The following is a 22,537-nucleotide window of genomic DNA, read 5'->3' as shown; positions in this document are numbered from 1 at the left end:
ACAATGGAGATGGAGGCTGTATAGGTGCTCGCTCCGAGCTCAGCATTCATCATTAATGGAGTGTTATGTGAGCTTCCTCTTTCACAGGGTTAATACTAGAAACTAACACCCCCACCTAGGCCGATACTCACATACACACACATACACGGTAGAAGAAGCCAGATGCTGCTCGCCCTCTAATTCGTATCAGCTTCAGTTTAGAAAGAAAGAAATCATCCAGCTGCAGTCACCTTCACCGCTGCAGCTTGAGATGAGGAGGAGGAGGAGAAGGAGGAGGAGGAGGAGGAGGAGCGAGGCGAGGGAAGTCATTATCACCTGCCCCGTGGACCGAAACCGAGCACCCCGCTGGTCCACTCAGACAGGCCAGGCTGAGCTGTGTGACAGAGACAGCGAGCCGTGCAGAGAGAGAGGGAGAGAAACAGAAAGAGAGAGGGAGAGAAGCTGCATGTTAGCAGCAACATGGAGGAAAGATGTGGTGACACAATGACCAGAGGACCATGTCAGAGGAAACCCTGTAATTCAATAGAAAAAAAGCTGTCTTTGATCTCGAGGTCTTTTCAAAGTTGCATTGTGTTGCTGAGAGGCTTGGCTACCTCCTTTTGAAATACATGGGTTGTCCTGTATGGGTGTGTGTGTACACCCCTCCCCCTACTCTACTGTACTCTATTGTAACAGCATGATACAATGGCTGGATTAGTCACATTTAAAAAAGTGTGCATGGGTCTCTCAAGACGACAACGTGTTGTGGTGTCCCGCAGCATAATTAACCACTTTAGTTATAGTCAGATGGTAGAAATTAGTGTTGTCAGGACAGGGCATGGTGACTCTGTGGCCTGGCAGAAAGCTGATATGGTGATGGTGTGCAGGGCACGGCTGTAACAGGTGTCAGGCTCACTGGGAGGAAAGATAATACTGTATCCTCAGGGGAAGGCAGTGCTGGGTTAGACTGGGGAGCATGTGTGCTGCTAGTACATGTTTATTTTACACTAACGTAAGGTTAGTTCACTTATCGAGGTAGGTAATTTTTTTAGCCAAGCTGTGTTGGTTCTGTCTTTTGTTTCCTTTTTTTGGAAACTCTATTCATATCGAAAATATATCACTTCAAGTGAGTCAACCCACAGAACAATTTCTGTTTTGGTTGAGCTCAAACTGAGTCTACTATTTTCAGTCATTTCTTGCTACATGGGCAGGTGATTTACAGTGGTTTTGAGTTGTTTTTCTCTATTTCTTGGTGTTGACACATATTTATTTGACCCATTCTTTATGTAAAAGATAAATTAATCTGCTGTAAGTTCTCTGGTCTGGCTTTGTTTTTGTTTTTTCCCCAATTCCTGCTCTGTCACTTGTCCCTCGGCTTGTACTGGATCTTTGTCTGTCCCTTTACTTTGGTTTTACTTTTTGAAGTCAGGGAGATTTTTCCTTTCTCATGTCTCCACAGCATCTCTAAGAATATTTGTACAGTTAAAACCTTAATTTGTTCCCATTGTGTCTTTTCTAACCAGCAAAATATTGAAAAGAAAAGCGACAAGAAGTATTTTCCATCTGCAGTGTGTCAGCTGTTTCAGAATATCCGATGGGTTAAACAGAGAAAGTACCGAATTAGACACAGAGGCAGTAAAGCAGGAACAGATGCCCAGTTCTGAGGCACTTTGCTCTACAAATTCTACCTACTTATAAATCCCCATTTGACTCCCAGTGAACTCACCCTCCCTCCAAATCACAGCACCTCTTGAAATCGCTCTGACAGAGCTGGAACCTTCAAGGGCTTTCAGCCCATTGGGGGCTTTTGTATTTATGCAGCAGGACAAAAATAGAGGTTTTCTGCCATGTTGGTGGTTTGATATCGACATGACAGTGGCAATATTCCTCTGGGACTGCTCACTTAGTGATGTCTATTTGAGCCTCACAGATTCTGCTGTGTGTCCGTGCAGTATGTTAGCTTAGTTTTTAGCATCATCTGGATCAGTTGTGCTTTTTCTTTTTTTTCAGATGTGTTTGCCCAGATAAGGCCATGTAACTGATCTGATAATCTAGTTAGTAAATTGGATTGAGAGTGATAAGCCAGAGGGTCTCATTACTGTACATCATCTAAATGCAGATATCAGCTGCCACAAAGATAATTGCAGATTGTAGCTGCAAAATGGATTTAGACCCTTCAGTGTGTCTATCCAGTATGTAAATGTTGGCTATTGATTTAACTGAAGGCAGCTCTAACCCTCGCAGGGGTTTAGAGAGTTCATGGCCTCAAATGTGTTAAGGGCACAATTTCATGTATCAAATGAAACTAGGTTATTATAGATTATAAGTGTCAGATTCCCCCAGATTTAAAATCAGACTGTCAATACACAACATGTTGGAAATTAAAGTGAAGATCCACTAATAGGATTCTCCTGTTATGGTGAAGCAAAACAGGCAATATCCTATGTTTTAGTGCTTATCAACCATTAACTAACAGTATTGGCTGCTCAGCTCTTCAACTACTTTTCAGTTGCTATAATGTGTGCCCTGGTTTTCCACACGCTGTCCCTTGAGCATCATTCACAATTATGTGTGGAAAACTGAAGAGATGATTATCTTAATTCGTTTATATTTTTCCAACACAGTCTGTAATTCATGTGCATCTACAGACTAAGGACAGTCAATAATTCCCAGCATGACTGAATGAAAACAGCTTTGTGCTGACATACACTGTGACCTGTGAGCGAACTATGACGGTCTGTTGCATGACACATAATTTAAGTCATAAAACATCATAATGTGGATGTTTTTAAAACTATCTCTGGCTCAGTTTTAAGATCTGAAACCCATCTTCGTATTTATTGCTTTTTTCAAAAATTATAACAATTTTACTATCATAAATTTTAGGTTAATTATATCAAGTTTTATAGGCTTTAGCACAGAAGCCAAACCATTTTAAATTCTGTATTTTTTTTCCTCCTTGCAATAATTGCCTCCACTGATTTGCCTCAAGGCTCATTAAAGCCCCTCAGTTGTAGTGTTTCCTCCCCTCCCCCTCCTCTGCGTCATCTACATTGCTTTCTCTTTGTTTCATTTGGACCCCCGTGGCGAAATCCACAGTGACCATTCATATTTTCTATCACTTGGCGATGATATTGAAAACTAATGACACAAGAGCTTTATGGTCTTTCTACGAAATGTATAGGCAAACCCGGGCACCCACGGTCCCCCAGGGCAACGTTTTGTAGCGGCAGACAGTGCAAGGCTGCTGGCTGACACTGTGGCCTCTGCCTCCCACACGCTTCCCCCTGTCTGACCTCCTCCTCTTCATAGCATCTGGGTTATACACACACATGGTTTGTCATGGCCTGTGGCCTCTAGTGTGCCCCTAAGCCCCGTCCCATACAGCAAGAGGAGCTGGCCCCAAATCCCCAGACACAAACGACAAGCCGATGCGTGGATGGTGGCAGCACGCAGCCCCGGGCCCTCGCCTCTTTCCCTGCCTTCTTTTCTTTTTCTACCCCCCGCCTGGCCACACAAAGCCGGGTTTGACTGTACCGCCTAAACACACACAAAAAGGCTTTTCTAACTCTCCATTCATTTGCCAAATGGAGCTTTATCACATGGTGTTAATTGGCTGTAATTAAGATGTCTTGTGGTTTCTTAAACAGATGCAGTGACAATTTCAGTCATGACAGATAATGGCAGTCTCTCACTTACTGGCATGGTTGTCAAATCTGAAGGCTTTAGGGTAGACACATATTTAGAAAAAAATTGGAGTTCCCTTTGTTGTTATTTTCGGTTGTGAATAAAAGACGAGCCAGCAGCGTGTCGATGGGAGAATAAACAAGACAAAGATAAGAGAGAATGTATGATATTTTATTTCCAGGATACTCATATGCGAGGCTTCCTGTAGCAAAGCCCATTAAAAGCTAGAGCATACTCTATGCATGACTAGTGATGGCCCTCTTTCATGTTTATGAACTTGATCTATTCATCTATGATGTATGACTACAAATCTTTCCCCCATGAAGTGTCATGATTTCTGACAGTTGTGACCATCTGCTCCATTTCTGAGCACAAGTGACGGTCAGGGAGCGTGCAGGCAGGGTGCTGTGAGGCAAGGACATTATCAGTGGAAGTTAACCATCCTGCATATGCGCGTGTTAGGCAGCGTGTCAGTCGTACTGCATAGAGAGTCTCCCATTCAGTGCGTCAGCTGCAGTCTCAGTATGTGGCATAGCTTGTCAGCTGTAGGCCTGTGTGGATGACAGCTGTTTGCCTGCCCTGCTTAGGCTCTGTTACATTCACTCCGAGGCCTTCCCCTTTTAGACAATTAATCTACCACTTACTGTACACGATAATTGCCATCCCATGTTGAAATGAGCCCAGGGACAGGGAACTGTGATGATCTTGGCAGAGTGGTTGCCCCCTTCATGCCCTGCCTTGTATTCTCAACAGATTCATGCCTATTAATGCTGAACTTTTGGGACTGAACATGGCAGCCTGTCTCTCTGAATTCTTATTAAACTTCCAATCCACCAATCAAAGGTGAATGAGGTTCTTATATCAGGAGAAGGGGCATGACATTGGCATAAAGGTAATAGAAACACCCTCCAGGGAGAATAATTTACCACACAATTTCCAGTACTAAATGTATTTTATCTTTTTGTTCCCGAGGGTGGTGTGCCACACGATTTCCCCATCTACTGGCTTTAAGGAGGCATTGCAGCGTGAACACTAAATATGTCAGCCGCCGCTGCACATCCACAACAATTGATTGTACTCTGCCCAAGGCAGAAAGTATAACAACAGCTTGAAAAGAGTGAGTCTTTAAGAGAGCACAGTCATGTGTGGAGCACATGACTTGTGTAGAGAAATGTGTAGAGAATGACACTGAGTGACATCAGAAAGGGTGATGGACTGTGGTGTGAGGTCATATTGTTTGGTGCCAGGCTGGAGACGGGGAGAGGTGGAGAGTAGAAGACAACAGTAATGTAGATCATGAGTTAACCAGACAAAGGATCCTGCTGCTGAGGAGACAGCTATAGGAGGACCTTTAGCAAAAACAAAATGACATAGTTTTGTTTGTTCTAAAATAGGAAATCCAGTAGCCTATGTTCCCCTTAAGAGTTAAAGCATGTGAGTGTGAAGCTGTCCCAAAGAAGCCTCAATTTGAAGTTATTGATTTGATTATTTAATACACCGTGTCAGTTTAGAGCTGCTATAATCAATACCCTTTATTTTTTCATGACTTTGTGTGGTGTAAATGGGGTCACTTGCAGCAATAATCAGAGAATTTTCACCAGCCTGCAGTTCCTCTTATTTTCACAGAGCATTTCTAAATCTTTCAGCTAATTGTGTCTAGCATAGTTTTTCCTCTTTTGTTTCATTCTCACCAGCGTCATTTCCAAACACAGCTGGGATTTCAAAATAGAAGTAGTAACCCCACTGACACCTAAAATGAGCAAATAGCTAAACACAGCTAAAGCACTTAGAGCCAGACATTTCCAACAAGATCTGGTTGAAGCTATTACACGGCTAAAATCACATTGAATGTGACAAGATAACCTTGTAAAACAAAAACACTGAATGCTGATGTATCTAGATGCAGATACAGTTAGCAAATGTTTGCTAACATTAGCCAATGTTGTTGAAATACCAGGTAATGAGAATGATACATGCACACAGTATTATTATCAAGAGTATCTGAAATATGAAATGAGACCACTGAAACCTGTAAAAAGACAACTTGTATGGTTCTCAAAGTCAGTGCAGACAGTTAATTCCCATTTTCCCCCTGGGACAACCTCTCTGACTCCACAGATTGTTTATAGCTGAGGTCGTTGACGCTTCCTGCATCTTCACCCCACTAAGATCCCAGTATGAAGTGTGGAAATCAAATGGGATTATCTGCTGCCTGCAGGCATTTCTTACAAATACACTTTGTGTGTGGTTTGCACGTTTTCATAAGAAGGATGCATGTGTGTGACTCTCGGTAGGTAACGCCTGCATGCTCTTGCACCGAAAAATAACCACTATCATCTGCCCTGAATAGACTATTTCAAATCATTCAATTTATTTTGTCTTCTTCCAGTGTTTCGATAAAAGTTTGTTTCCTGTGCATATTGGAAGTTATTTGGTTATTCATAACTGTACTGACCTTGTTTTTTTATTCTACCACAATGATCTGCTCTGCTGCCACTTGTTTAACGTATTGGTAACCGTTTCTAGAGGAGTGAGCTGAAATATGTGCTGCAGATGTGTCCGAAGCCCTGTAGCGTATACTTATTAACATGAAGTGGACCAGAACACGTTGCTGTCCACGCACGTGGCGATCATGTGTGTGATCACCAGCGGCTTGTGTCCACCATATGTTTAGCTGTCTTGCCTGCTGTCGCTTCAGGCAGCTGTGGCCTCGCACGTCTGTCCATGTTTATCATGGTTAGCTGGTTGTGGTGTGTCTGCATCTTCAAAAGGGGTCTCCAATGCTAAATCCTGCCCTCCAGGAATAGATCCATCAGGTTCAGGCAATACAGCAATAATAGTAGCTAATAGCTATGACAGGAGGACATTAATTTTCTTGTTGGAGTGACATTAGTAGAGTGCAGCACATTAACTTTGTCATTATTTTTTATTGATCTTTACAGTATTCCTCTCATATTTATTCAAATTTCCTCTAAATCCATTCATTAATAAGCTTTAGATTTCTATTGTAGTTTATTAGATTTTTTATTATACTGCATGTTTATTGTTTTTCAAAATGGAGAAAGAACACAGGACAAACAGATAATAGAAAAAAATACCCTCCCCCCACCCCAACAAATAAAACGTGAACAGGATCAGCTCATCATGTAAAGAAATAACAAACGCCACAGACATAACAATAAACTAAACATACATATTAAAAAAAAAAACTGCACAAAGTGAATACTCAATTAGGTGTTTCAGAGTGATTGACACATTAGTCCTTTCCTTGAAACATGTCTCCCTTGTCTTCATTATAAAGTCTCAGTCTCTCCAGGTGAAGCATATTTGCCATTTCTCTCAACCACAGATCGTACGTGGGTGCAATGCAAACCTCCATGCCTGGAAGATTAACTTCTTTGCAATCACGGTTCATTAGATTTATTATGTGTTGTTTTCTAATAGTTTGATGAGAAGATTGATACAACTCATTTGTTTATGGTAGATATGAAACAGCTGGTTCGGTAACTTAGCATATAGCTAACCTGGTAGCAGCAGAAGTCATAAAGCAACAATCAACAATTTCATGTGACACGTGGTGAAGAAGCTAGTAGCGTGCATCTCAAAATGCTGAACTAATTCTTTAAAAGTATAGCAGAATAAAGAATAAAGCTCTACATTCATGTTAGTCTTTGAGAATTACCCATATCATCCATTTTCTGTAAAAAGCCCAGTGTCACAGCTGCCTGCCACTGCATAGCATAGTCAGTTCACTGCCTGTATGCCGTAATTAATATGTTCATATCCATCATACAGGCTATGATTTGGAACAGATTTACACTTATTTTAACATGCATGTAAGTGCACACCCTGCTGGCAATTACATGCACGACTGATAAGATCACCGCTTATGTTATTATCTGTTCATGGAGGACAGGGTGACTGAGTGCACCGAGACAGTGTTACAACTGGAAACTGTTTAGCACTGTTTACCTCAATAAAATGAGGCAGAAAACAGCATCATTCATTTACACCATGTTTTGTTTTGTTTTGTTTATTTTATGTATCTTGAAAATATTAACAGGAAATTTGCACTCATGTGTCTGGTATTGGTTTAAACCTTTCCTGAGTGTTATTACTACAGATGTAGAGGTCACAGCGTGCCTGCTCCGAGACTCCGAGACAATTATGCTGATCATGTTCAATGAAACGGCACCGTGTTGACTGTGGACACTAAAGCTTTCTTGGAAACTAAGGTCACATAAACAAACAGCTAGATATTGTTTCCAGATGAACTGCAGAACATTGCTGCTGAGAGCTGCGCCATCTCATCTCATCTGTTCCTCGACTTTGCTTTTTTTTTTGCCTTGTTTATGCGAGTCAGGTGTGCAGCCTGTGTGTGTGCGCGCGTGCGACATGTCCTTATTAATTGCAGCTGTGCGAAAGAAAACGCCCCATAGTGAGTCACAGGCACTTTTACATCTACATGTGTGTACATCAAAGCCTCTCTAAATGTTTTTTTTTCCAGTGCAGTTTCACTTTTAGTTTTTTTTTTTTGCCTTGTCAGTTCTACCGTCCCTGCTGGTCCAAACAGGAGCAATTATTTTTAGTGTTCTTGCAGAATATAATGGGTGGGGATGTCTGGTCTCCTCAGGAAATTGCTCCCACATCCCAGACAAAGTGTCAGACCATTCCCACACCCTTTTCAGACAATGAAAGTGAAATACATGCTGAAATTAAAGCAGATATCAGTGGAATGTTTTTGTTAATATAAGTCCTAAATAGTCCTATTTTCCGTCAGCAATCACTTACATGAAGTATTTCAGCCTAAACACGAGTCTCTCCGTCACTCTGCTCTGCTGTAACCCGAGGAGAAAATTTTCCTTGTGGGATACAAGTGTTATCCAATGAGGGGAGAGAACGGCATGAAGGGCTGTGTGTGCAGCCAAGGGATGCGCGTGAATGTGGTGACGTAGCACGAGGACCAATTGATGCCTGACAAGGGCGGGGGCTGCTAACTCATGGTACGTTCAAGGAAACTCGTACTTTGTGTTTTTCCTTCCTGTGAAGTCATACCAGTTCGATCTGGTACGAGTTCACGGGTCGGAAGTTACGAGTGGCCGTTATAGGGAACTTTCACAGACAACAGGACGGTAAAACACGAGCTACGGGTTACCTGGAACGCTACCAAGTCGTAGTTGTGACTTGAAGCTGTAACTTACGGTTTCAAAAGCCTGCCTTGAACACAGCATTAGCCGAAACGGCCGTGCCGCTGTTATCTGCTTTAACAGTAAAATAAAAAAAAATGAAGTCACTGGCCTTAACTTAGTAAAACAAAACTATGCATATTTTGGCACCACTTTATATTTATTTTACAGAGGAGAAAGAAAATCTCCTAAACAAAACATTTTTGCCATCATACTTCAAAGTATTTAGAGCTCAAGTGGCCAGCTGGGCTTTGTTTCTGCATATATTGTGTTTGTATACAACAAGTGTGTGTTTATGTGGAGGGGAGTTGGAGCCTTTGCAGCAGGGGCCTCGTGGATCCGTCTTGCCCTCCCCTGCACTCTATGAGGCAGTGTTTTGGACCGGGGCCCAGGACCAAGCCTGAGGCACGCTGCTCTGCTCCAGCCTCTCCAGAGCGCCGACTCTCACTGACATTACATCAGCTGGGGAGACATAGTAGACTGTGTGTGTGTGTGTGTGTGTGCGCTCGCTTGATGCTCCTTTCAGCTTGTTGCTCTGAAGGGAAAAAAAAAAACAAAGCCGTTTTGCAGATCATCTCTTCTCTCCCGGTGCTGAATCTGTGAGGTGTCAGCTGTAGGAAAGTAGAAAAAGGCTCTCTGACATGGCTGTGCGCATCATACGTGGAATGGAAGACCTGGTGGCGTCGGGCAGCCAGCTCGTCTGGAGCCTGGCACATCAGACCCTGAGGAGGTGGTACAACCGTGGGCTGATGCCATGCAGACGCTTCCTAGAAGCCTGGTTGAGGATTGGGAAATGCTACCAGGTATGACAGCGTTGACCAGTGGGAGCAATCAATTATAAAAGAGCAGGTTTTATTTATTTATTTCTTGACAGCATATGTGATACATTACTTGTTGCCAGGAGGATTTCTTTGATTCAATTTTTATGTCTTATATTACCTGTGATCTTGTTTCAGCTTTCCGGTGGGTGAAGTGAGTCAGTGCTTTTTCTCATTTGGCTCATTAGTGTATGCTTGTGTTTATTTGTATGACTGTGAGGAGGTGCAGGCTGCCTCTTGGAGAGTTGTAAAGCGCCTGATTTTTAACAATCGTCTCTCTCCCGGCACATATGGCTGTCATTAGAAAGCAGCATGACCAGCTGTTTGATCTCACTGTCTGGCTGAAGAGTACCGTATACAACTTCTAAAGTGTAGTCTTTGAAATGCATTGTTGCTGCAGCACCTGAGAGCTGGCTGTACGGTGAACACGTCCTCCTCACGTCTTCTCTGCGTCAACTTGAAACAGATGAAGTTGAGCTTTTTCTGAGTCAGATGGTATACTTACTTACTGTTTCAGGACGTTTTTACATAATACTTTCCTCACCAATTCTGCAGTGTTTTCAGTTTCATTCAGATCATAGTGCTCTGATTCGCGCAAGCCAACACAAATCTCCCTCTCTGACACCTTTTGAAAGTGCAGACAACACCTGATGCTCTTGAAACTACCTTGTGATTTTCTCGTTTTCTCTTTAAAGTAGTTCTGAGAAGCGTACAAATGACAGGTTACTTTTAGCAACTTTAGGGTGTTTTTTTCCATCAAAATTGACTGTATGCATATGTGGGTGGAAAAGTTACTCAGAATGTTTCATTAAAAACTGTTGAACTACAACTAACTTTGTCTTACGTGGAAATGTATCATTTACTCTATTTAAAATTTGAGGATTTTGTTGTTGTTGTTGTAGTTGGTTGGGACAGATGTGTTTGTGCAATACTATAATGTGGCATATATTATAAACTGGAAATGTGTGTGTGTGTGTGTGTGTTTTAAGAAAAACTCTTAATCTGAAAATTAAATAGTATGAATATTTTATATATAAGATGGTGCAATATTTTCCTGAAAGGTGGCAGAGTAGCAGTATGAGGAAGCATAAAAAAGGGAAATGCTCAAGTACATGAAATATGTTTTTCTCACCGCTGTGTATCTTTTAACAACTCGGTCCAGCTTCAGGTGACCTGGGGTTAAGCAGGTGAAGTGATAGGTTGTAGACCTGATCAAAGTTGAAGGGTGGGCCCAGCTCAGCCTTAGTAGGTCAGTGGCTGAGGGTCGTGTGAAGGGAGCACCATGGGGCTCCCTGGCCGTAATGACAGGGCTGCAGGGGGATGACCTCTCTGACACAGCTGTGACCTCTCTTTTTATCATGGAAGACCTCTGAAGCCTGGAGCCCAAATCCTGTCTTCTGCAGGACTGGGAGCAGTTTCTGTCAGGATAAAACTGTCTTCAGAACCTTAAGTGCTACTTGTGGAGGAGGGCTTCACTTTTGCGAACATGCTGCAGCACTGTATGATGCTAGACTGTGTTTTCAACAATACATTTGATGTTTGATATTGTTATCTACTGAAAGAAAGAGAGATAAAGGATATTTGGTGGCATGCACAGATTTAGAAGTTGAAGTTAAAAGTCACTGGCTGTCTGTGAGCTTAAAATCTGACTGGTAACTAAAGGCCATTGTCCATTTCTCTATGTTTTGATGTCACTGGCTAACAACAATGCAGCATTGATAGATAGGCTCTTGGAACGATTGTTCCGTGGACAGCCTCAACAAATCCTCAAAGGGTTACTGTAGTTATTAATCCTTGGTTAAACTATGGAACTTACTGTATACAATTATCAAGCATTTTTCATATCACAGCAAATCACTTAGAGGTGTGTTTTTATTGTGGTTAGGTTTTTTCTATTTTATTTTGATCAGTGAAGATTCTTGTCATGGATGGCCACACAGTAGAGGCAATGTCATTGAAATCCAGGGCTTCGGAGTAAACATTAGTGTAGCTCCAAGTTAGCGTGACTGCAGCAGAAACCCTTTGTTGAGTTGTAAGCTCTGCCCACAGAGCTGTAAATCTCACTGAGGTTCAGGGCGTTGAAAAACAGCAAAGTGGAAAAGTAGCTCATACAGTTTAAAAGTGAAATGACAGCTCTGTTGTGGTGCCGAGAACAATATGTCCTGGTAGACTGAAGTTTAAGGCCATGCCAGAAAGTGTCTTCCCACCCTGCGGTCTTGCTGGACGTCAACCCGACCCTCACTTTCCACCACAGAGGCCAAGCAGTTGGATGCCACATGTTTTTCATTGAAGTCACAGAAATAAAAAGGCGTTTGGGACGCATTCCTGGGAAGCAAACAGCATCAAGGCAACACAAACACACACTTTTGGCGATGAGTTTCTGCTTAGTGTTTCTGAGATCAAACAGTCCTGAGATACCTCTGTTACTCCTGAGTAACATAAGCTCAGAAACCGATGGAATAGGAAAGCATGTGTCTGATAATTTACAACCAACTTCTATCAGATGTTATAGTGATTTTGGATGTTTTCTATGTCATGCAGTCTCTCTTACTGATTGAGTTAACACAGTGTCATCAAAATTGGTACAAAGAATTAAACATGTTTTTAATTATAGAATGTGAGTGATGGCAACAACTGTAACACACAAAAATATGGCTTGAATGTTCACAACTAAACAATGATATCTTGTCCTCATGATAGACTGTATGTAAAGCTTGTCCTCTATGTAAGACAGATCTGCTGACTGGAATTAAAACTATTCAACCAAACAATTGACTGGAAACTCAATTAAACTTGGCAGCAGGGTTGCATTGTCTTTTAGTTTGGCGGCTTTGCAGGAGAGAAAAGTAAGATGATGACATCTCTGGGATTTTGAATGGAGTGGTGTTGATGCAGAGGAAGGATATGTGGGTGAAAAAGACAATAGTGTATGGACCCTAATGACAAAAAAGCCTGAAACTCTTTGTTTACATTTAATGTATAGTTATAAAGAGCCAGTTTTTGGTTGAAATATCTCAACGCCACACAAAATAAAGAAGACAGTCTTACAGTGACTTTGATCTTTTTGAGTGTGTGTCCCATGAGGACATCTGCCTGGTGGCTCTCCTTACCTATTCATTCAGCACAAAGACAAACATGACATTGAGGTGAGTCAGTGTTACACTCACACAAAAAAGGAAAAAAAAGAAAGAAAAAAGATTCAGCCATTTTATCTCTGGGCTAAAATAGTGGAAGGACGGCTGAGGTGGAGAAGAACAGGTAAAAGCAGAGACAGTTTGACTTCTTTTAGTTGACATGTCTCATGTGGTCTTATTTCCTCTAGATGACCGAGGGCCGTCTTTGCCAGGTTCATCTCCTTGATGGCAGGAAACTGGAGCTGCTCGTGCAGGTAGTTTGTCCTTCATTGTACTTAAAAAAAACAAAAAACATTTTAGTTTTTGTACAAATGGTCTAAACTCAGGTCCTGTGTTTGAAAAAACTCTGCAGCCAAAGCTGTTGTCCCGTGACCTGCTGGATTTGGTGGCCTCACATTTTAACCTGAAGGAGAAAGAATATTTTGGATTGTGCTTTATAGATGACACGTAAGTATATTTTCACAATTTAATTCATTCTTCTTTATTATTATTATTCTTTTAAAAGTGCAGTGTCTTAGTAGTTTGGGGGTGTGTTATTTTTCTACAATGTACTGTATATTAATTGAAGTCATTAGTGGATTTAGAACCAAATGTTGTTTAGTACAGAAGGAGAGAAACCTTAAATGAGGAAAGAAAAGAAAACAAAAAGGTAAGATAGTAGTATTCCAACATGTGATTTATTATCTTATTCTTGCTCAGTGGTCAGAATAACTGGCTCCAGCTGGATCGTAAAGTCCTTGATCATGACTTCTCAAAGACTTCGGGGCCTTTGGAGCTCAAGTTCCTTGTGAGGTGAGTTGCAAAAGCTGCCACGGATCTCTTGTCTTACACTTATAAACCTATACTATTGAAAATCTCTCTCAATCTTGTGTTTTACGAAGGACTTGATGTATAGAGAGCTTCATGGCTTCAAAGGCATGTCCTGGCCAGCAGGTGGCAGTGATGGGACACAGTTTAAGTCATGTTGTGTGACTGCCTCACTACTTTTTAATTCACATAATGACTGGCAAAATGCATTGATGTGAACCATGCTTGTAAACTCTTCACAGGTTTTACATTGAGAAGATCACCTTCTTGAAAGAAAACACAACAGTGGAGCTTTTCTTCCTGAATGCAAAATCTTTAGTGTTTAATGTAAGTGTTTTTTAAGCATTTATTTTATGACTCATTTTCCCTTTTGCATTTCCTTGCTAAATTTGTCATGCCCTTTGTCCTAGATTAGGCTATTGCACACAATTGTTGCCCCGTGAAAAGATGCCTAATCCAACTATTGATCAGCTGGACAGCTGAGAAAAAGATTTCATTGTCATAAGGTCCGGGGTCAAATGGTCACATGATTAATATGTTGCACGTACTGTATAAAATACAAGATTATCCTTGTCTGTAATATTGGAGGTTAGTCTGTACTACTACACAAGACGTGGTACAGTATTTTAAATGTCTATTGTTGTAGCGCATAGCACACATCAAAGTCTTATTTTTCCCAATTTCATATTGGGTATACAAGGGTATACAATGTTGTTGTGTATCTGCAATTCATTTTAACACTTCAGTAACTCAAGACCACACACTGTCAAGCAGTTTTTAAGAATGCTACGTTCAAGTACTGTCAGGAATTTAACAAGGAGAAATCAATATTAACATTAATATTCTTCCACCAGTGACTGAAACATTCGGGGAAGAATATTAACTTAAAAAACTTTAAGTGTCCAAATAATCTATACACAGTCTTGCATAAATACCACTAAATTTCTTCTTACCTAACCTATTTGAACGTGAAGTAACATTGTTTTACATTACGTTGTGTTAACAAAATATAGCAATTATATATCGGCGATAAAATAAAAAATAAAAATCTACCATACGGGTGTTAAGTTTGCCGAATAGCAAAAACGAGGTGATGTAGTAGTGATAGTTTATGAACGGTGACACTATGGGGACACTGAGGTGTACGAGGATCACGGGAAGGCAGCATGCGATCAAACGTTGCAGTGCAGTTTTCTTTTTTTCGCGGGGAGAGCAGACTGGTCACCATGGGAGACGGAGACTGTTGAACCTGCTTTTGGATCGTACCACTTTATCGATGGGGGTTGTAACTTCAAGCAGGACTTTCAGCTGGGCTCTCCACCGACCAGTGTGTGTTTTTGTTAGTTGTAGAAAATAACACGATAGGACGGGAGATGAAAAACGGCATTAGAGGAACTTCTTTAACAGTTTTTAACACTGCATTGTCTCTCCAGCAGTGGTTCAGTCCGTAACGGTGGGACCGAGGTACGGGACGGGCAAGATTTTCTCTCAAGTCAAGTGTTTTCGGACAGGCTGCACTTTGTGTGTGTGACTGTGTTTTGTTTTGGAGGGGGAAACATGCTAATTTGACTGTTTTTGACAACAGGAGACCATCGAAGTCGAGAGTGGAAATGTTTTCAAGTTAGCCGCATTCGCATTGCAGGTAAGAAAGAGTTTGTCGCAGTTGTTCCAGACTGTAATTTTGTCACTCACCCCAAACGTGAATGAAGACGGTTGGTTCGTTGGGGACACGCAGCATTTGAAAACGGTTGTCTCTCTTTGTGGCTTCGGTTGGGCACTTTGTTGAAGAAACTGTGCTCCTCATTTCCCTCTCTGAAAGGGCCCCGTGCTTTAACGTAATGTTTATCATTAGAAAAATTCAAATGTAGTCAAATGAAGTGTCTTGACATTCAATCTTGTAACGTTACCTCTGTGCAATTGTGCAGGTACTGCAGCTAACGTTAACATTAGCATACTGATCGATTAAGTGTTGCATTTTTAATTTTTATACATATATAATGCCTAACGTTAACTAAATGCATTATGTTCCTCTTTTTAAGGAGGCGAAAGGAGATTACACCAGGTAAGAAGTTATCAAGTTTGAAATTTTAAAGTCATGAATGAAAGAAATAACAGAGAGCTCTACAAGAAGAAGGTGTTTGTCACATTAAGTTTCTCCTTCATGTCAAACGCGTTTTGAGTAAGCTGCAGGGGATCATTTAGCTATGGTCATTAAATTGTCCAGCTAATCTTTGCTGTGCGGGCATATATAAATATTCATGTAACGTTACTTAAATCATCTGTGATAACTGGAGTCTGCAGTTGAATGCACACTCTGCACAGGGAAGTAGTGGTTAATAGCTGTGTAAAGCCAGTTAATGCTCAACTTGATTGGCTCAGATTTTATTTTACACTGTACTTCCCTCAGTGAGCAATTCCCTTGCTTTGCTCCTGTGATATTGAACTGAACCCCTGCTGGCTTGCTGCCATCCTCATGGTCCAAAGGTTGCCTTTAAAATCCGAGCGCTTGGTCTTTTGTCAGAGTTGTCTGGCACACAGGCAGAGGCAGATTCACTATGTTTTCAGGTTAAACAAAACTCTGCAGAGGCTGTTCTTTTACACGTGTTGTGATTGCACAGTCTCTCCATAAATGTCACATCACTTGATGAAAACAGACCATGTGACACTTGTACAAACGCATGCACATAGTGTACATGTTTTTGGTAGATGACACTGTTGGGAGATTCTGTACTAAACCTCTATAATCTGTTCACTAGTGGAGATAATGTTTTCACAGTGGGCCTCGCTCTCATAGGCTTGACCTGCTGATAAGGTATGTTGTTTTTTTGCCAGCAGTAGGAGTGAAGGGCATTAGCTGCCATTAATAAACACTGCTCTCTCTGAGTGAGCAGCTGAGCAGGTTGAAGCAGCACAACCTGTGTGTTGACCCCGTGCTTTGCCTCTAAAGGCCTCTCTATCCATTATGTGAACACAAAGATTTGTGCTCTGTAAGGAGTTGCACGTGTATGGTTTGAATGGTGATATATGCAATGCTGAAAATGCAGTTTGACCCCTTGTCAGCCACTGCCTTTGTTCTCTTGCAAAAAAAAAAAGAAAAACCAAACTTGGCTGCATCTGCACGTATTTAATAACTGTCCTGTCATTTAGGACTGCAATTGATCTGATAAATGATAATTTATTATGATTTATTACAGCTATAGTCCAGATGTATGACTCAGTGTTTTGATTTAAAAGTACTATACCCTTGAGCGTTGTCTGCAGTTTTGATTTTCAGTTTGTGTAGGTGTGGGGATGGGCTGTACTTTGTCCTGACTGTGAAAGCACAATGAAAGACAACCTGGCAACAAATCTGGTAGAATCAAGGATAACAGAACAGTGTCCAATTCATACAGTGTTTTTCTCATTTGCTCTGATACTATTTCCCTTTGCACACGATGATTACTCTTCCTGCTAAGGTATAAGAAACTGAGAGCATTTGTCATGGGCCATTTGACAACAATTATAGGAATGTGTGTTTCCTCTTTGGATGAAAGTGTAATAAATGTTATAAAGGTGTTATCCTCAAACTTCTCCTACTAGAGCAGCACTGACTTCAATATCTAATGCTATTATGGAACTTATTCATGTCAGTATTGTCCTGTCTTTTTTACTTATTTGAGAGAATTCCCCTCATAAAACATAAAAATGTGTTTCTACACTATCAGTAAATGTCCCTGAAGCAATGAGATTAACTGTAGTGAAGAGGAGTTAGGGAGACCTCCTTCCCTTAAGAGGGATGAGCCAGACCCAATGTCCAATAGTAGACAACTTGGCGTCGGGAGGATTCACTGCAGTCGTGTTATTATGGTGGTGTGGTCCAACCCCCCGCTGTGCATTGAATTAATGCCCCATCAGGTTTAACATTGTACTTGGTGTATCTGAATTCCCTTTGCTATGTTAATATTGCATTGCAACTTGTTCTTAACATAATTATTCACACATTATTGCTGTAGCTGCAAGTATAGTTCACAGCTGAATGTTACAGCAGTTCTTTGGGGGTTGATACAATGGTTGAGGAGGGAAACATAGGAGATCATTGATTTGATTGATTTTTTTAAATTACTGCTAACAGTTCAGTGAGAACAACTAAATGCGCATTTTCTTGTAGAACTGTAATCAGCGGCAGGCAGCGAGCTCAAGACAGTTGTCTTGGCCACTATATAGTATATATATCTTTATTTCAGACTCACGGTCCATAGCAGGACAAACACAACAACAGACACACAACACAAACAATACAAGAGAATAAAGCTAAAGACATAGAAATAGAGATTTACATAGTTGATATCAAAAATAGAAATGACTATGAAGTTAAAAAGAGACAACCGTATAGTGTGTCCAGAACAGAGATTGATATATGAACATCTTGTAATTTTATATCGCTTTTGATCAACACAATGCTGGTTATTTTCTAATTGTGTCCACATGAGTAAATATGAAATGGCTACAGTTTGAGTCGTCAGTTCTATTTGCAGGTGTAGCCTCTAGTTAGTGGTTGATTCACAGCAACAGGCTCTCTCATTGTGCTTCCTCCACAGTCGCCACATCTCAGCCCAGTGGAATAGCTGACACATGAGTTTAATCTCTCCCACTCTGAGTGGGCCGGGCTGGGCTGGGCTGGGCTGTACTGGGTGTAGGAATTGCCCTCACGCTGCAGGCTGCAGGGAGATAACAGACGTAGTAATGAATTCCAGATTGCTGACAGGGCAGCACGGCTGCGGAGCAGATCACCCCGACAACGCCAGGCCCCAGCTCCCTATAAAATGTATGCCATCAAACACACAGCGAGGTGCCGTGGCAGCAAAACCCAGTCAACCTAGGAGAGGCAGCTACAGGGGAGAGTGATTCAAGTGCCTCTGCCCTTGCCGCAGCTCACCTTTGTTTTTGTTTAGTAAGCTGGTTCACATAACTGGATCATTTTGGTTTTTGCCCCACTATGTTATCGACTGCTAAATTCAATTTGAGTCAAATTGACATTAATAAAAGGCAACCTAAGGTCAAATGGTTTTTGTCTTTGTTTTCTCATATTGAGGTTATTGTGAAAGACTTAGCTGGTACAGTAGTTTGAGATATTCTAGTTTAGACTACGGGCAGAACTGTACTTTTTATGTCTGTCTGAGACTGTTTTCTAACAGCACCGTAGCTCATACAATACTTTTCAACACAGGCAGAGGCTGCCAAGTGCTTGTGAATGGCTTTTGTTCAGGTCTGGCCCGCCAACCCAGAGCCCCATTTCTCCTGCAGAAGCTGCTCCCTCCTACGTGATGCTGGTTTGACTCATAGTTCACCATCAGAGAAACCTTGACAGTGACAAACACCACAATTTGTCTGTACAGATAGCACGGCCAGTCGCAGTGTGTTTATTATGACACTTGAAATCTGTGCTTAACATTTCTGGCAGTGTGACTTTGTGGGTAAAAACTGTACCTGCTGGATGTGTCATGCTGTAAGCACTCGCTGAACTGCAAAGTACATACATAGGATAACTGATAAGTGCCGTACTGTTCAGAACCTGCATAGAATTGCTTTGTTTTTTTGCCAATCCCCCTTAAAAGACTCCCTGTGACTTAAAAACCCCGCACATGCTTTTATAAATTAAGTTTGGCAAGACATGAGTGAAGCTCAAGTTTAGACTTGGCAAGCAGCACTACTCTTTATAGATAAGAAAGATGAAAACAATATCCTGACACTGCACCTTTTCTAAAGGTTTGCAAACGTGAATTATTGCTGCCATCATGCTTAAAGATAGAAATTCAAACCACACCGTGAAAGCACAAACACGTGGAGAACTGTTCTGTACGCACTTTTGGACTTTGGATTAAGATTCTTATGTAAACATTTACCTTTAGTTTCCTCATGGTATGAAACACTCATTTCATCCTAATGGGATACTTCAGAGTTGTGACTACAGAGATCTTTATGTGACAGCGTATAATTAGACATGTCAGTCAACAGTGTCATTTTGATGCTATGATGCATCTTTCCTAGCTCTAAAGGAGAGATAAGTAACTTGTCCCCAATAAGAATGGCCCTGGAAAAGATAATTAATACTGTGAATGAATACATTTGCTTTTCTTAAAGGACAATTCCAGGCGAATTCAACTCAGGGGTGTATTTTCATATCATTTTAGGTCTAAAAGAATGAATCTGAAGATTTTCAGTTTAATCGCTCCTGTTTTGCGGTAGTTGCGTCTGTCCCCGCATCGCCACGGCAGCAATAAATGGGAGTGGATGTAAGTTCCGCTGTTTAGGCTGTTTCCAGCCCTCAAAGCCGCAATTTTTTTCCACAGACAGCGTCAGATGGCTACTCAAACATGCACCGAGAAGTTTATTTACTTCAAGCAAGCCGACATGTTTGTAAAAGTCGATCTAATTCAAAGTCTCCCGGAGTCTTGCGCGAGCCCGAAGTTGCGGTGCTGGTGTATTCAGGCGCAGTAGGAGCTACCGCTTGTGTCATAAACACAGGAATATCAACTCTTTACTTGCTTGAAGTGTACATTTTTTTCCACAGACAGCGTCAGGTGGCTACTCAAAGATGTGCCGAGAAGTTTTTTTTACTTGAAGCAAGTAAAGAGTTGATATTCCTGTGTTTATGACACAAACGGTAGCTTTTCCCACTGCTCCTGAACACACCGAGCACGGCAACTGGGTCTCGCACGAGACTCCGGGAGACTTTGAATTAGATCTAGTTTTACAAACACGTCGGCTTGCTTGAAGTAAATAAACTTCTCGGTGCATGTTTGAGTAGCCATCTGACGCTGTCTGTGGAAAAAAATTGCGGCTTTGAGGGCTGGAAACAGCGGAACTTACATCCACTCCATTCATTGCTGCCGTGGTGATGCGAGGACAGACGCAACTACCGCAAAACAGGAGCGATTAAACTGAAAATCTTCAGATTCATTCTTTTAGACCTAAAATGATAGGAAAATACACACCCGAGTTGAATTCGCCTGGAATTGTCCTTTAAAGTTTGTGTGTTTTATTTTTTTCAGTGCAGAGACTGCTAGATCAGACCTGAAGGAGCTCCCAGTTCTGCCAACCAGAGTTTTAAGGGAGCACCCGTCTCTCAATTACTGGTAAGATATCTGACCTCTTGAGGTCTCTGAAAACCACTAAATGCATGGGGGATGGGGGGCAATTTTTGGAGACCACACACAATTTTAGATACTTGCGGTTTTAAACGACACCACAGTGCTTCCTCCACAAGATTCACTTACAGTTTGGCTATCAAATCCACTCAGTGTTCAGTAACAGCCGCTTGTACAGAGCAGTTCCCCCCAGAGGAGCAGTTCTGGGCAGTAAGGTGCATGCTGACCTGCCTTGTGCTTGGCAGGTTGTTTGCCTATGATGAGGTGACTAATTCATGCCGGGGTTGTGTTAATTACGTTTGCCCATTAGCCTTGTGAGAGAGCGCAGGGAGGTGCTGACAGCCGCTGTCTGAAAGATTGCAGTCTGTCTCCTCACTCCACACTGCTGTTTTTTTTTTTTGCTCCGTTACCTGCCCCTCCTCCTCTGGTTTAATAATCAGCTGTGGATGCCGCAGCCTCTGAAGCGGCTACGTTGGGTTTAATATCCAAATTAAAATTATAGTCTTACGGTGCATGGGTGAGCACACGTGCACACGCCTGTCTCTTTCTGTCTGTTAAGCCGCAGTGAGTTTGCAGTGTCGCCGTGCTATTAAAAGGGATGATTACAGTGGGAAGTAAATGGGATGCATTTGCAGGAGAGGAGGATGAGAGCCATCAGCAGGCCAGTAGGCCAGACTGCATTTTCTGCATGAGCAGACAGAATGTGTGTCAAAGAAAAAGAGGCCCTCTCACAACTATCTCCCTGTAGCTTGAATGTTTAGCATTTGATGGATTACTCATTAAATGTTTTATCTTTCCATTTGCAGTGAGGACAAAGTGACTGAACATTACAGGAAACTGAAGGGACTGACCAGAGGACAAGCCATTGTGCAGTAAGTAATGAACATTGGTATCTTTATTGTTTTTAAAATGATTCCCTGTGAGTTGCCCATACAACTACCTCTGATTCCACAATTCCTCTGTGTCAGGTTTTCCACTTTAACCTCATGTACCTGCACCGCAGTGGCTGTTGTTTTAAGAGGTGGCTGTCACCAAGCCAGACTGTGTCATTAATTAGAGAAGGTGCTCTAAGGGTAGACAACTGGCCGGCCTTGGGAGAACGTCAGTCCTCCACTGTGTTTTTCCCAGGACTGTAACTCAGAGCGACCCTGGGTCATTTACACTCGGATGATTTGTGCCCTTGAACTGATCAATGGACTCTCCCTTCGTCTGTCACGGCCCTGAAACAAATCGATCAGCTTGTCACCGCAAATGACTGTGGCTTCTCAATGACTGTAGCTTAAATCCCACTCTGTCCGTTGTACGCAGCCACCGGTCGACAGTGATGAAGTGTAAGTAAGTGGCTGAATTCCTGTTAACCTGTTCCCCTTCCTCTGAAGGTATCTGGCCCTGGTGGAGTCCTTGCCGACATATGGAGTCCATTATTACCCCGTGAAGGTAAAAGTGGTGCCCTGAGTCATACAGTAGCTTAACCTTTGATGAATGAAACGTGTCAGCATGTTGCCTGCTTTTCTTTTTCTGCATGTAGTAAAACACACCAATCTAACCTTTATTAGCGTTATTTCTTATTTCCTGTTAAAAATCTGTCCTGTAGCTAAATCAGCCCCACATGGATGTAACTGCTGCTCACACACAGAGTCAGCTTGGGTGGGATAAGTTAATATGACTGACTTGGTGTAAAATTAAAGCTTGAATTATTCAAAAGAATTAAATCCGAAATCCACTCCATCATTGCTGCGCGTGTTTAGTTGAGCATGATTTAAGGGAATCCTTCAGCTCTCTTCCTTTTGCTTGCATCT

At 41.8% G+C, this 22,537-nt stretch overlaps 1 protein-coding gene across 10 annotated transcripts in view; it reads left to right on the top strand.

Annotated features, from left to right (window-relative positions):
* frmd4ba (FERM domain containing 4Ba) overlaps nucleotides 1–22,537 on the top strand; it is a 42,059-nt gene that overhangs the window by 5,881 nt on the left and 13,641 nt on the right. For 2 of the 10 annotated variants that reach the window (XM_085776390.1, XM_085776391.1), the window contains exons 1-10: nucleotides 9,479–9,655; nucleotides 12,993–13,058; nucleotides 13,157–13,251; nucleotides 13,504–13,596; nucleotides 13,854–13,938; nucleotides 15,197–15,253; nucleotides 15,651–15,673; nucleotides 20,643–20,726; nucleotides 21,545–21,610; nucleotides 22,118–22,175. In XM_085776390.1, coding sequence (XP_085632516.1) covers nucleotides 9,494–9,655; nucleotides 12,993–13,058; nucleotides 13,157–13,251; nucleotides 13,504–13,596; nucleotides 13,854–13,938; nucleotides 15,197–15,253; nucleotides 15,651–15,673; nucleotides 20,643–20,726; nucleotides 21,545–21,610; nucleotides 22,118–22,175 — 789 coding nt within the window. In that variant the 5' untranslated portion in view covers nucleotides 9,479–9,493. Of the gene's footprint in view, nucleotides 1–9,376; nucleotides 9,656–12,992; nucleotides 13,059–13,156; nucleotides 13,252–13,503; nucleotides 13,597–13,853; nucleotides 13,939–15,196; nucleotides 15,254–15,650; nucleotides 15,674–20,619; nucleotides 20,727–21,544; nucleotides 21,611–22,117; nucleotides 22,176–22,537 lie in introns of those variants that run through there. The other 8 variants (XM_085776400.1, XM_085776397.1, XM_085776393.1 and 5 more) reach the window with 8 other exon arrangements.

The sequence above is a fragment of the Trachurus japonicus genome, chromosome 5 (genome assembly GCF_045865225.1).
Source record: "Trachurus japonicus isolate A0001 chromosome 5, Traja_1.0".
Taxonomy (NCBI): domain Eukaryota; kingdom Metazoa; phylum Chordata; class Actinopteri; order Carangiformes; family Carangidae; genus Trachurus; species Trachurus japonicus.
Note: the sequence above shows the minus strand (reverse complement) of the source record. Positions and strands in the feature narration are given on the sequence as shown.